The sequence below is a fragment of the Nansenia antarctica genome (genome assembly GCF_963989245.1).
Source record: "Nansenia antarctica genome assembly, chromosome: 13".
Lineage (NCBI taxonomy): Eukaryota > Metazoa > Chordata > Actinopteri > Argentiniformes > Microstomatidae > Nansenia > Nansenia antarctica.
In genome coordinates, this window is record NC_137683.1 from 16,059,124 (window position 1) to 16,073,667 (window position 14,544).

Here is a 14,544-nt window from a genome sequence, read left to right on the forward strand (position 1 = left end):
TGTCAACAGCAAGCCATCGATGCCAGACCATGTCACATGAAGCTATCCATTTGATCATGTGATCTGGCAGGGAAGTCCCCCCCCCCCTACTCCCTAGCCCCCCCTCACTCTGTCAGAGTGAGAGAATCTCTACATGTGACCTACAGCTGTTCAGAGGGCTGGGCGCAACACAGGGGCTGGGCCGTTAACGCAACACTAATGTAAATGTCGGAGGATCGTCCCTCCCTCCTCTGGTCAGTGGTCCCTGTTGTTCATCTGACCACTGCATACCAGTCCTTTGACCTCACAGGCCATACTGAGAAAGCAGTCATGAGGTCTTGAACTAGTGACTCAGCCAAAGGCATGATCGGCCAGGACAACTAGACCAGGACGCAGGAGAGAAAATAGCATTGTAACTGATAATGATACGGTATACTAAAATATGTCAGGGACATTTAACCAAAAACATAAGCTCCTGAATATATATATATATATATAATATGAAATCCCTCCATGTATAGTATAATTTCAATTGAGTGTTGCAATTAAGAAATTCTCTACCACCTAAGAAGCCTCTACCCTCAACCGCTCGTGTCAAACACATGTCAAATCAAGTCCCCCTCAGGATGACCTCATATACACCAAACTCCCCTCAGGATGACCTCATATACACCAAACTCTTGACTGCTACTGTGTATGATGACCTAATAAGTACTACTGGGAATGATGTGTTTATGAAGACGAGGAGCTGCGGTGTGTGTGTGTGTGTGTGTGTGTGTGGCTGGGGAGGTGCCAGGCCTGCCAGTACTGGGCACAAGCTCTGAGTCACCATGGTCTCTCGATTTCTCTTTCTCTCTCAACAGCCACAGCGGGGCAGCACTGACTCACTGATCAAGTACAATGAAGAGCTCCATGCTCATGTGACGTGGGTTCATAAATTCTTTAAAAAAATAAAAAAATAAAAATCCCGAAGAAGTTAATTGACTTCATTTTAGATTGATTGAAATGAATCAGAAAAACAAATCCATCACTCCACGTTTCCACTAGTAGCATATTTTATTAATGAAACACTCCTAGTTTTAATTGGTGTTGGTGTTGATACTCTATCACATGACCACTATAGAGCAATCACAAAACAGCATAGAACAGCTAGAATTTTATGGTACATGGAATTTCAAATGTGCATATATTTATACGTAAACACCAATCCCTGTAGTAGGACAGACTAGTGCGAGAGTCTCAATTGTCTTGTCTTAGTCTCGAGGCACGGTCATAAGTGGGTGAAGTATTGAGTCTTGTGAAAATGGTGACTGGAGTTCAAAATGGGAGTTATTTCACAAGAAAAAGCTCAAATAACAGCTTTTGACCGAGGAAGCAAGGTATCAAGTATTACTTGATAAGACTCTCAGGCGTGATAAGATCTTACACTCCCTTGTTATCTTGAGAAAACACACTAGAATCCATCGTCACTGAACTACATTTTACAATTCAAGCACAGCCAGACTATCAGGGTTTGACATTCATACACGTCTAAAATGACTCTGCAAACAGTATATCTGCAAATAGTTTAGTCTGCCATCTAGTGGGCAAATTGACAACCATCACATAGAAATCATACTAACAAATCTAACTAACTTCATTTCAGAGTCAGACTAATTCAAATTATTTGACTAAATAGCACGGAATGTAGCTGAGTGAGCTAATATTATCAGCAAACACTGAGGTTATATCATTGAGGTTCACATTTCTCTTGAGGTGGCTATGTTAGGACTTGGTTGTTATTCCGGGCACATCAGTACAGGATAGTACATGTAGCTGACACTTTTATCCAAAGCGACTTACACTGCAGAGGGTGCATACACTTTTTAGTATATATGGTCCCAGCGGGAACTGAACCCACAACCTAAGCACTGTTAGCGCCATGATCTACCAACTGACTAACCCTAACCCCGGTCTATGTTCCTCGGGTGGAGGTGGGTTGGGAGGAGGGGGCGGTTGGCTGGTCTGGGGAAGGGAGGGCAGGGTCCGAGATAATGGAGATGGGGAGGGTGTACTGGGGCTCCTGGTGAGGGCACTGTGGGGGGTCTCCACTGAGTACAAATTGGTCCAGGTCTATTCCCTTGAGTTCTCCCTCCCAGGGACCAGCAAACAGCCGGACCACCGCCTGGACCACTGGAACGTCCAGCGCCGTCTCACGGAACGTCAGAATCACCACCAAGCCTGCCATCAGGTAGCCTGTGGAGAGAATAGCAGACACAAACAAGTCTGGGACCAAATAAAAACATCCAATCAGAAGGCAGCAATGATAAGAATATAATTTATTTATGTAAACCAGCTCCTTCCCTTCTTGTGATTTTTCTTTCTAAAAGTTTTTTTATTTTTTTTTATTTATTTTTCCTTTCCTAACACCAGGGGAGCCACCCCTCCTAAATTTCGTTGTTTGGTACCTGTACTGTAGCAATGACAATAAAGTCCATTCATTCATTCATTCATTCATTCATTCATTCATTCATAAGTAGAATAATTCACATTGTAATAAAAAATAAATGTAATGATTGGTTCATTGAAAATACCATTCTGAATGTGACCACAATATGTCTAGTTGTGAAGGACGCTACTCGGTATAAGCTATTATAGCCCAACTTTTGTTCTGACCAGGGGGGTATTCGATCAACGTCGCGAAAGAAAAATCCTTAACATTTTCTGGTGAGATTTAACTCTTGTGAGATTCATCAAAAATAAGCCTGGATTTTCCTTAAGCAACGTTGATGGAATACCCCCCAGGTTACACAAATGGGAAAAGGGACAACTCCTGGGCCCAAACAAGAAATTATTTCAAATGTTTTTTAAAAATCTGGATTTTCAATGAGTCAGTCAGTCAGCTCTCTCTCTCTCTCTCGCTCTCTCTCGCTCTCTCTCTCTCTCTTACAGGTTGTGTAGACTTTCAGGGCGTCCCTGGCCGTACGGTCCATGCTCCTCCCCGGCACGTCGCCCCCCCCCTGGCCGATGGTGCTGAGGGTGACGTAGCAGAAGAAGAGGGCGTCCAGGAAGCTCCACTCCGGCTCCAGGCAGCAGAAGCTGAGGGCCGGCAACAGGAAGAAGAGCGCCACGATGACCAGGCACAGGAGGCTGAGGTGGGCCAGCGCTGCCCGGGGATAGGGCATGGCCCAGTGCGTCTGGAGGTGGCGCACCGGGCCGTCCGTCACCACGGGCCGCAGGAGGTCCGAGAGGCAGGACAGGACCAACCAGGTGAGGGGGATGCCCGCCACGCAGTAGAAGACGCAGAACAGCTTTGCCGCCTGGGACATGAGGGTGAAGTCTTCACAACCTGGGAAACACATGCAGAGAGAAGGGTTGACACCGATGGTGGGGGGGGGGGGGGGGGCGGGTGGAGAATAAAATCTCCAAGCATTGAGGTCGCGAATCCATGACGCTAACATATCTGTTGGCATTCAATCCACGTGTCGCATTCCAAACATGAAGAGTTCATTCATGCCGGTGCACTTACAGCTCTCAAAACCCGTATCAAAATACAAACCCTTTTCCCTCCACCCTCCAAGACACTTGTGGATCTAAAAAGTACTGGATAGGTTAAAAACAACTCTTGCTTATCCAGTCCTTCTGGATGTAGGGTGCCTAGGGGTAAGGAGGTTTCTGGACAGGCCATGTTATATAATCTCACCTGTGGTAGACAACGTGACGATAACAAAGAACAGCGCTGAGGTGAAGTCGTAGTGGTACTCCTCGCTGTTCACGTCCAGGGGAGACACGCCACGTCTGTCCGTGGAGAGCACCTTGTTGAGGAGGTCGTCCAGACGGCTCTCCCGCACGCAAGGGTGATCCTGCAGGAAGCGCTCGCGGAGCTCCTGGACCTCGGCTCGGAGGGACTTCTCCTCAGGCATCTCCATGGCCATGAAAACTAGGCCACCGAGGAACGTGAGGAGAAAATAACCCAGGAGCAGACACCAGAACGCCCGGACCCGACAGAACCTCTTAAACCCGTCCACACAGTGGACCATCGTTGTTTCGGACTGGATTTGCCCTGTGCGTCCACGTCCAGCATGCCGGCCGACAGTAACCCAACACCCAGATCTGCATGAGCCATTGGTCAAGTTTAAATATTTAAAGAGCGTACGGGTAACATAAACCAAGCATGGTCGCATCCACCTGGGCAATAACAGATGCATGCATCGTTCAATGGGACATTGACATTTGGAAAATGTTACCAATTACCTGTGTTAGATTTCACCACTTTGGTCAGCAATTTAAAAAAAAGAAATCTCATTGGAAATTGTATTTTTGATTTGTCCAATTCAAAAACTATTTCAATCTTGTGGAATATGGAGTGTGTGTGTTGGGGCGGGGCGGGGGGGGGGGGGGTGAAATGAAATTGATTCCACAACTGAGATACATATCATATCACCAAGTTGTAAATTCATGGATGTGGCTGTTTTCTTTGTTTTTTTTAAACATTTATTTTAGAAAATGTCAGATCTATGTACAGGACTGCAAAATAGCTCTCAGGAACATGACACACAGATGAAATGTTCATTTTATAGACTACATCTCTTACAGTCAGACCCTCGGCACATTACTCCACACACCCGCACCACTCCACCATGTCAGAGTCTCTCATACAAGTCTTCTATCTGGTCTACTGGGGCTTGGTGTGGATGGAGTCTCTCATACAAGTCTTCTATCTGGTGCTGTGCCTTCTCCACTGGGCTTGGTGTGGATGGAGTCTCTCATACAAGTCTTCTATCTGGTGCTGTGCCTTCTCTACTGGGCTTGGTGTGGATGGAGTCTCTCATACAAGTCTTCTATCTGGTGCTGTGCCTTCTCTACTGGGCTTGGTGTGGATGGAGTCTCTCATACAAGCTTCCAGTGGGGGGGGGCATCTTGACTACCGAGTCTACATGTTCAACCACAGTTGATTGGGGGAGACACAGCGACCCCCGCCACCCCCCACCCCCCACCTCCAGCACTAAGCAGTGTGGCAGCCTCCTGTGGATCCAAGACCATGTACAGTATGTCCCTCTGTCAGAGCCTTCCTTAGAGGGGGAGGTGGAGGGAGTAGTGGGAGCAGGTCCAGCGCCGCACTGGCTTGCCCACCCTCCCGATGACGGGTAGTTTGTGGGCGTAGGCGCGGGGCGGTATGGAGGACAGGGGTGCGGGGGAGGTGAAGCTGGTTTGGAAGCGTCGCCCCTGGCAACGTCGGCCCATCTGTCGCCCCCCGATGAGGAAGGAGAAGGCGGGGGACCCGGCCTGCGTCGGGGGGAAGCGGGCCTTGGGGAAGACGTCCCGGGACGGACCCCCTGTGGAGTGCTGGCCCGGTCGGGAGGACGACGACTTGGAGCGCTGGAGTGAGGACGAGGAGGAGGAGGAGGAAGAGCGAGCCAGAGACCTACAGCAAGAGGAGGGAGAGTAGAAAAACGGGAAGCAACATGTAAGGTGTATATATACATATATATAGCCATTTAGTGACATTTCAGACAGGACTATAGCCATTTAGTGTCATTTCAGACAAGACTATAGCCATTTAGTGTCATTTTCAGACAAGACTATAGCCATTTAGTGTCATTTCAGACAAGACTACAGCCATTTAGTGTCATTTCAGACAAGACTATAGCCATTTAGTGTCATTTCAGACAAGACTATACATAGCCATTCAGTGTCATTTCAGACAAGACTTTTTCATTTCTTGACACTGGCATTGTTTGATTACACATAAATCATTATTATCATCATCATTAGTCTACCTCCCCGGGGCGGTGGCGGCCAGGCTGGGCGGGGCGGGCTCGGTGCGGGGGCTCCCGTCCTGTCGCGGGCTGATGCTGAGGTTGGCCGTCAGCTGGGGCATCTTGCGTGTGGTGTCCAGGTGGGCCGCCGGCCCGGGGGGCTCTCTCCTGGTGTCTGGGGGCTGGGCCGGGGCGGCGGGGGGGCAGCCTCCCAGCCCGGGCCCTGTGCTGAAACGCACCGCCAGGCTGTCCCCGAAGAAGGAGTAGAGCTCCCCGTACATGGCGGGCAGAGGGACGGGGGTCCACTCCGCCTCCCAGGGGCTCTCGGCCCCCCCAGCCTGCAGGTGGCTGGGGATGCCGATGGCCGCCTCGGAGACCGGCTCCTGCGGGGGGCTGAGGCCCGGGGAGCTCACTCTGAACCCCATGACACCCCCGGAACTGGACTGTCCGCCGCCGCCCCCCCCCTCCGCCGACTGGGACAGAGACAGGGATTTCATCTTCAGCAAGCGCTCCACTGCCACCTGTATCATAAGAAAGGGATTTTTACTACTTGGTCGGTACGACACATGACAAGTGGATGGAGTGAGTGTCCTTCATAGAACGATGTAGAGAGCTTCAAAATCTAGTGAAGGAGGGCCTGAGGTTATATTAGGTTATATTAATTAGTACTTTTAAAAGTTGGGGGATAGAAGCAGTTCTCTCTCTGTTCTGATTAGAATCGCAGAACAAAAACACAAGATAAAAATCAACATGGTCCACCGCACTCACCAGGATGGCTCCGTAGACCTTGTGTCCGTCTGCTTTGACTTGGGCGTTGGAGACGGAGTGGTCATCCAGCACCGCTTGCAGGTTGGCCCAATAGGCTGGCAGGTGAGGGTATAACACTCGCTCAACAGCCTAGAGAGACACACACACACACACACATATATATATATATATATATCAGCAAGGTACTCAGTACACAGGAAACAGTATAAATGTTAATTTTAATAATTATAATTTTGACATTTAGCAGACGCTTTTAATCCAAAGCGATTTACAATTACGAATTACAGGGACATTCCCCCTGGAGTAACTGAGGGCTAAGTGCCTTACTCAAGGGCACACTAGTAGTGGTGTGGTTTCAGGCGGGATTTGAACTCACAACCTTCCGATCACAAGTCCAACTCACTATCCACTAGACCACCACTACCTCTAAATGTTACAAGACAGAGGAATGGTGGATACCTTCCATCCGAGAGCGTGCAGTCCCACGACAGCTCCGTAGTGAGAGCACAGCGGGCGGACGGGGTCCGACAGGACCTTCTGTAGAGACAGCAGGATCTGGTGGTACAGGCCGCTAACCAGGTCCCCGTGGGTCCTGCAGAACACACACGTTTGAGAGAGGATTAGGTCAAGAGGACAAAGGATTACAGGATCCTGTTGAAGACCACAGTGCCTGATGTAAAAAGAATGAGAAAGATTAAAAATGAGGACGGAAAAAAGTCTGAGAGTTGACAGGCATCAAGAGAGAGAGATTTTTGTTTTATTTGTCTATTTCTGAAGGTAGGATTAACGGTAAGAGACAAATGTGATGATCACACGTGAAAGAAATGGGTCCGATTCAGAAGGCTGATTTGGGGTGGGGGGGCCCTGATCGTACCAGAAGATGTGGCTGAGGAGCAGGGCGGCGTAGTCCCTGAGGGTCCAGTGGTCGTTGAGGGGGTTGATGGAAGCGGCCAGGGGCTCCAGGATGCAGTACATCACACTGGACACCAGGCTGCGCACGTAGGAGCCCAGGTACAGGTAGGGGTTCTGCACCAGGCTCTTCACCATGTGCAGCAGCCTGTTCAGCTGCTCCAGGTCATGGCTCACAGACTTCACCTGCGGGGGGGGTGGGGGGTCAAAACAGAGAAAAAGCAACATTAGATATAGTAAGCTATGTATTTACACTGTATAAGTAGGCACTAAAAAAAAGACGAGGCCTCAGAATGCATAGCGATATCCGCGAGGTTTGATTATAGATTGTTTCAAATCGATCAGAAGCTTACCCCACTGATGACATACACAAAATATGGCAGAAGAGCAGCGATCTTAGAGTTGGACTGGAGATCCAACAAAGCCACCTGAAGACGGTAACAGAGAAATGTTCCCATTCATTCCATTTTCAAACAATTCCCCCCCCCAGTTGCTCCATTCAATCCCATGATGCCAGCCCAGGAGGACAAGAACGTACCTTCATAAGGTGTGGGTCCTCTCCTAGTATGGCACGGGTGATCTGCTGGTAATACTTGAGCAGGTCGTCAGAGAGAGACTGCACTGCGCTGGGCACTGCGAGGGGTAAACAGAGGGATCAACTGGTCACACTCAGCAAAAAAGCTACCAGAGAATATTTAAATCAACATCCAAGCTGCCAGTGTTCCATCTTCTTCTGAGTCTTCTTCAGGTTACACCTTAACTGCTCCTCCTGAGACATCTTCTGCCCCTCACCCCTACGTCTCCTAAACACACCCGCTTTCCCCTCTACTGTGTCCCTAAGAACTTCTATTGCCCCCCTTGTACTGTTTCTCTGTTTCTCCAGTGTAAAAAAACAACAACAAAAAACTAGGTTTTAGTAGAAGGTGATAGGAGAAGGTTTTTCCTTCTATCAGTGGCCCCGGGCCTGAGCTGGATTACTCTTCCTGCTACGAATGGTGGACTGATGATTCTCATGCTTAGTATTCAAATGTATTGATTGTAAGTCGCTTTGGAATAAGGCGTCTGCTAAATGCCAAAAATGTAAATGTAAAATGTTCTCACCTGTACCTTGAGGCTCCAAGTTACCCTTCCCATCCAGGTAGGACACATTCACTGGTAGGACGAAAACAAAACAACGGCTGTCAACATGAATCCTACATCTATTACAGAGTGATAAAGGAGGGAGGAGAGAGAGGTATGTAAAGGCGATTTCTAAGTTTCAGTATGACAAAACGATGGGTCGTATACCTCGCACCATGGTCTCAGCACAGCCCTTGGGTATATTGGTGGCCAAGGCCAGTTCGACCAGGTTAATATCGCGGTCCTCTACAAAGAACAGCTCTCCTTCCTTGAGTGGTCGAAAGGGGAGGGCATCTTGTGCTGCACCATATCCACATATCGCCTAGAAAAAAGAGATGACCATATACAGAGTTCAATAACAAATATCTGAATAACAGTATGGCCAAAACCCGCAATCTATAGGGATAAAGCACATAATACAGCAGGCCTAACTGATCCATCTCTCACCTCCACATTACTCCAGCGCAGGGCTCTGTTGAAGTCTTCTACTGTCAGCTTCCTCCTTTTGGCATGCCTCATGAACTGAGAACTGCTCTTTATTTGGTGAGGTACACGGTAAAAGAAAAACACAGTCAGGAATCACAACAAATACATTCTAATCAGCCAGCCGTACTGGCTTTCAATCATGACAACAATCTCAACAGTCCCATTGTTTGGTAGAAGAAGAAGAATGTATGCTCTAGGCAAGGGGTCAGAGTCATGATATCTCACCTTACTCTAGGCTGGGAGGGCAGATATCTCACCATAGTCTAGGCTGGGAGGGTAGATATCTCACCATAGTCTAGGCTGGGAGGGTAGATATCTCTCCATACTCTAGGCTGGGAGGGTAGATATCTCACCTTACTCTAGGCTGGGAGGGTAGATATCTCACCATACTCTAGGCTGGGGGGATAGAAGGCGACCCTGGACCAGTCAGTAGCTTACCTGTGTGGCTTCTCTGAGTCGATAACAGACGTCCTCGGCCAACAGAGCTGCGACATCGTCGCTGAGCTCCACTCCCGCGCTCTCGGCCATGAGTTTGACAGACTCCCCGGGCACCTCCGCGAAGCGCCGCTCCTCCCTGTCCCCTGCCATCCTCACGGCGCTCTCCCGGTGGACACGCAGCTTTCCCGGTAGACACGCAGCACAGCAGGGATACCTAAGAAATACAATAATAATGTGTCAATAAAATAATGATTATATTATTATTATTATTAGTAGTAGTAGTAGTAGTAGTAGTAGTAGTAGTAGTAGTAGTAGTAGTAGTAGTAGTAGTAGTAGTAGTAGTAGTAGTAGTAGTAGTATTATACCTCCCCCCGATCAAAAGGGTCACACGGTGGATGTTGCAGGACATTGGATTCATGCAACATAGAAATATATTCCATTTTAAGTTTGAGCTAAATCGGCTAAGAGCTGAGCTGCACTCCTCACTATCTACAGATTCAGGCAACGATCATATATAACATGCAAGGCAATGACGGAAAAAGTAGCGATTACAACTCTCACTTACCTTCTAAGGCGAATGAAACTGTCTGTATCTGTGAAGTTTACGCTTCAAAACTGCATACAGGCCTCGGTTTCCACTGCGAACGACACAGTCGTCTCTCGAAAACCTAAGGGTGCGTTCGTAAATCCGCTCTGGGAGCGCCGGAGCGCACGCTGGGTTCAACGTCATAGAGCGACTGAGTAATTTGATTGGACGAGAGGCGTTCCGTGGGTGCTGATCAGATTTCCAGAGCGAATTTACGAACCCACTCCCAAGTATATCCAGCTGTAGTGTCAGAGCGATCGACGAGAGCGACACATCCGGGTATTTCTTTGGGTGAAAACAGTCCATTGAGTTTGATTGTCAAATCAAATTCGAGGTCTTTGCCATCTGAATGCGGCAATGTCAATGTTGAGGAACCAAAGCCTAATCATTTTACTCTTGTGTACTTGTACAGTAAGATAATAATAAAAGTAAGTTAATAATAGTGATTCTGATTTATACCATTTCGCATTCCACTGTGTGTGGAATCGAATCAAGTTGTTAATGTGTTTCAAAGACAACAACTCTTATCATGGACTATATTACTGCAGAACATAACTGCAAACAAATAGGGCAGAAACGGTATAATGTCATGTGATGCACTTGCTGAGGTACAAATGAAGGACATGTTCATAAATAGTCTGCATGGTTTTAATGTCACGACTTCCAACCGTAAGTCTAAGACCAATCAAAAAAAGGATTTATAATACAGAAATGTCGACCTTCTGAAATGTATGTTCATTTATTGCCTCCATGACACGCTGCATTGATGCAGTAATTCGTGCAAAAGGAGCCCCGACCAAGTATTGAGTGCATAAATGAACATACTTTTCAGAAGGTCAACATCTCTGTTTTATAAATCCTTTCTATTGGTCTTATGTAATATTCACATTTTTGATTTTCATGAGCTGTAAGGCATAATCATCAACAAATATTCTAAACTAAATATTAGTTGAAATATTTCACTTTATGTGTAATGAAACTAGACTATATGAAAGTTTCACTTTTTGAATTAAATTACGGAAAATAATGAACTTTTCCATGATATATATATTTTTTGGAGATGCACCTGTATTAAAAGGAAATTGATAAGAACTCACAAAACACAAGAAACATAGAACATCTGCCTTTGTTCAATTACATTTGTGGTGTTCAGTGTATTGGCTGTAGGAGGGGCACATTTGTGTTTGACCAATCATATATAGGAGCAGTATTTAAAAACGTTTAATTTGGATCAGAATTATCAGATTTCTTTTTTTTGATCCAGGATCATAGAGTATGCCGATTTCCCTTATATCCCTGGATCACTCTGATCTAGATTAAGTTTTGAAATACTAGGGGCCATGGAGTTATCATTTAAATCATCTCAATATAGCAAATCCATCCTAGGCCCTCTAGTGCAATTTGCATTATATTTGATTTATGAAATCATTCAAATATGGCTGGACAGGAATGTCAATCATGCTTGATCAAAAATAAATTCAGGGAGTATTTGAACTCAGTGTTGATGATTTGTATGTAAAAGACAAGCAAACTAAATGAACGCAAGAGTCAAACGAAAGTTGAGATCCTCATTTTGGTAAAAGGACTGCACTTATATAGCGCCTTTATCCAAAGCGCTTTACAACAGCCTCTCATTCACCCATTCACACAACAATGGCAGCAAGCTACCATGCAAGGCACCGGCCTGCTCACTGGGAGCAATTTGGGGTTCAGTGTCTTGCCCAAGGACACTGACATGTGGCCAGCCAGGGCTCGAACCGCCGATCTGCCAACCTTGCAATCATTAGACAGCCGCTCTACCTCCTGAGCCACAGCCTCCCCTTTTTCACTTCCGTTGGTCAAACACATTTTCTAGATTGTGGTAAACAGACAAAGTTATGCATAGTTAAATATATGAGGAGCAGGGACTTGTTTCTGTGACTTAGAGGGGGGGGGGGGGAAGTATCATGGCAAACAGTCAGGGGAAAACTGAGCCCAACAGAGCACTTCATTTGAAGTCCGTTAAGTCATCAGGAAGTGAAACCCTGGTGTATAGTAAAACAAACAGTAGATTAAAATGTAGTGGTTTATTCACAAGGCCAAAGTATCAGACAATACATTAAAGTCAAAAACTTAAATTAAAAAGGAAATTCATAAATACACAACATTAAAAATCTGATCCAAATATACAATAGCTAATTTACATATAAACAAAAGGAATCTTGATGGGTTTGTCAGAACGACCATCAAGCATAAAATCTAAACCATACGGCGGGACAGTAAAAGTTGCCTGACTCTACTGGCCACTACAAGGGCAGAATAAGCCTCTATTCCCCTCCAACCCCACACCCTTCCCAGTAAAAACATGCTTTAACTATATTAATTCAAACACGTGGTCATCATGGCTACAGAGCCTTGCTATCCCACTCATCCTGGCTGCCGGCCTGACTGTTCTCCAGCTGCTGGAGCCTCAGAGCCAGGGGCAACAGCAGGTCGTTCAGCTGCTGGCTGGAGAAGGTGAAGGCGTTGTGGGCCATGGGGTCGTTCAGAGGGGTGACGAGAGGAGAAGCGTCTTCCGGGTACGCGGGGGAGGCCAGAGCCGAGGGGGGAGAGGACGAAGAGGACGGGGAGGAGGAGAACATGTCCGACGCCGGCGACGGGGTCCTCCCCGTCGGCAGAGACAGACAGCCGCCGCCGCCTCTCTGGCCGCTGAGTGCGCTGGGGAGGCCGTGCTGGAAGCGGCAGCGGGTGCCGTAGAGGCAGAAGCCGAAGGAGCTGAAGGTACGACACAGGGCCCCGCGGGGCCTCCACTCCTGGGAGTGTGGCCGGGGCCTGGTGGGCAGAGGCATGGGAGGAGTGTTCTCCGCCGACTCCAGGCTGCCACCACCACCGCCGCCACCTTCAATGTGCAGGAAGTTGCAGCGCGTGCCGTACGGGCACACCCCGAAGGAGCGATAGGTGCGGCACGGGACGAAACTCCGACAGCGACTGGCAGGGCGCTGCTCCTTGGGGCTGTGGACGAACAGGCAGCGGGTGCCGTAGAGGCAGTAGCCGGTGGTGTGGAAGGTGCGGCACAGCTCCGTCTTGTACTTGGGATGGCGCGAGGACACGTGGAGGTCGTGGAGGCCGTGGGCGAACTGGCAGCGCTCGGCGTACTTGCAGGAGCCAGTCTCGGCATAGCGGCTGCAGAGCTCCGTCTTGTAGCGTGTGGAACACATCCAGGGGACCAGAGGTGGAGACGGGCACTCGACTAGGGGCAGGAGGGCCTCGGCCAGAGACACCACCGCCTCGTCCTCTTGGTAGGGGAACAGGAACAAGTCATCACTGCTGGTCTGAAAAGACAATTAGGAGGACAGAAGAGATTGAAGGTTGAGCCAATGCAAAAATCAAGCAGCACTTTAATTTAGAAAAAGTGACAATGCCATTATTGATTTCACACATTAGTATGCTATTGATCAGGCCTGTTATTTGTGCATGTCAACAGGCACATCAGCAATAGAATAAGCCCACTTCAATATCACAATAACTTCAGAGTAAGAAGTTCAGCAAAATTAGATGAAATTGCATTAACATGGACAGGTTAGCGGACTTCAGGCGGACTTCGAAAATGTCACAAACAAAAAAGCCAAAACGCTCACCTCAAACATTGTTGCGAATTGAAGAGGATCCACAAATTCTCTCCCGGTTATTAGCCAGTAGGCCTACAACCCCAAAAAGTCGAAAACCGGAGAACAACAACGGCCTAAATAATAGAAATTAACGTTTCAAATGTATCTTACAACGATGTGAACTACCCTGCTTTGTTACGAAGCCGCACGCACCTGACCGCGATATCCACTATTGTGGTGGATTCCCAACATCCCGACTCCCGCGTTCCCTTTAAAACAAGGATCAGCTGTGCGACGCTGAACGCCAGTAGGACGTTCGAATCATCCAATCAAATTCAAGGAAGGCTGGTAATCGATTAACAGCCAGCCAATGGCGCTGAACCTTGGCAACAATAACAGTTTGAGCGGCGGTGGCCCCTTATCCAATTAGACATGATCACGGGGGGCGGCAGCGGCCCCTTATCCAATCAGACGTGATCACGGGCGGAATAAACATTTACCAATTCATGTTTGAGTTCAAGCGACAAACCCATTGGTTGAATAAACACTTCACCTTGCTGTGTCAATTGACACCACAGCGACAAAGTAAACCACACACCTAAGCTTAATTTGTTAATTAAATCCTGTCTGTCAAGATTATAAACCAGTGAGACAATGTTTTGTAATCAATTTAGAATTTGTCACTGATGTAATACGATTAATTATTTAAATCAGATGGTGACATACATTTGGTTGAAAAAGTCCTCAATGTTTAGGATGCACCATTAGTTACCTGGTTTAGTTGAGACTTTGGTTAGTTAGACGTTAGTTAAGACCTATGGTGAAGACTGAGTCAAGTATAGGCAAATCTCCATCTCTTGTCTTCCAAAACAATTCAAGTTATAACTGAAAGCTACATAAAAGAGACATTTAATTGATCACAAGCACTTTCAGA

At 47.4% G+C, this 14,544-nt stretch overlaps 3 protein-coding genes across 3 annotated transcripts; all 3 read right to left on the bottom strand.

Moving 5' to 3' along the window:
* Window positions 1-1,933: 1,933 nt before the first annotated feature.
* On the bottom strand, window positions 1,934-3,998 carry kcnk7 (potassium channel, subfamily K, member 7; the record flags this gene model as incomplete). Its single annotated transcript, XM_080544015.1, has 3 exons — window positions 1,934-2,214; window positions 2,909-3,307; window positions 3,662-3,998. 3 exons carry the CDS (start codon window positions 3,996-3,998, stop codon window positions 1,934-1,936), a joined length of 1,017 nt encoding a protein of 338 aa, XP_080400141.1.
* Window positions 3,999-5,010: 1,012 nt separating this feature from the next.
* Window positions 5,011-10,076, bottom strand: taf6l (TAF6-like RNA polymerase II, p300/CBP-associated factor (PCAF)-associated factor). Its single transcript, XM_080544362.1, has 12 exons — window positions 10,003-10,076; window positions 9,438-9,651; window positions 8,961-9,047; window positions 8,682-8,835; window positions 8,496-8,546; window positions 7,933-8,027; window positions 7,748-7,822; window positions 7,360-7,580; window positions 6,945-7,077; window positions 6,486-6,614; window positions 5,739-6,238; window positions 5,011-5,383 (listed from the first exon to the last, which is right to left on the bottom strand). The coding sequence occupies exons 2-12, from the start codon at window positions 9,585-9,587 to the stop codon at window positions 5,032-5,034; spliced, it is 1,947 nt and encodes a 648-aa protein (XP_080400488.1). The 5' UTR covers window positions 9,588-9,651; window positions 10,003-10,076; the 3' UTR covers window positions 5,011-5,031.
* A 2,331-nt stretch (window positions 10,077-12,407) lies between these two features.
* Window positions 12,408-13,649, bottom strand: cth1 (cysteine three histidine 1; the record flags this gene model as incomplete). The annotated part of the gene is made up of 2 exons (XM_080544017.1): window positions 12,408-13,334; window positions 13,641-13,649. 2 exons carry the CDS (start codon window positions 13,647-13,649, stop codon window positions 12,408-12,410), a joined length of 936 nt encoding a protein of 311 aa, XP_080400143.1.
* Window positions 13,650-14,544: the final 895 nt, after the last annotated feature.

What these genes read in the sequence shown, in the direction of transcription:
- taf6l (XM_080544362.1), bottom strand. Translation starts at nt 9,587, where the DNA reads ATGGCAGGGGACAGGGAGGAGCGGCGCTTCGCGGAGGTGCCCGGGGAG. An exon ending in TGCGCTGGAGTAATGTGGAG is followed by an intron (nt 8,836 to 8,960) that starts GTGAGAGATGGA and finishes TCTTTTTTCTAG; the next exon opens with GCGATATGTGGATATGGTGC. An exon ending in TTGTGTATGTCATCAGTGGG is followed by an intron (nt 7,581 to 7,747) that starts GTAAGCTTCTGA and finishes CCCCCCCCGCAG; the next exon opens with GTGAAGTCTGTGAGCCATGA.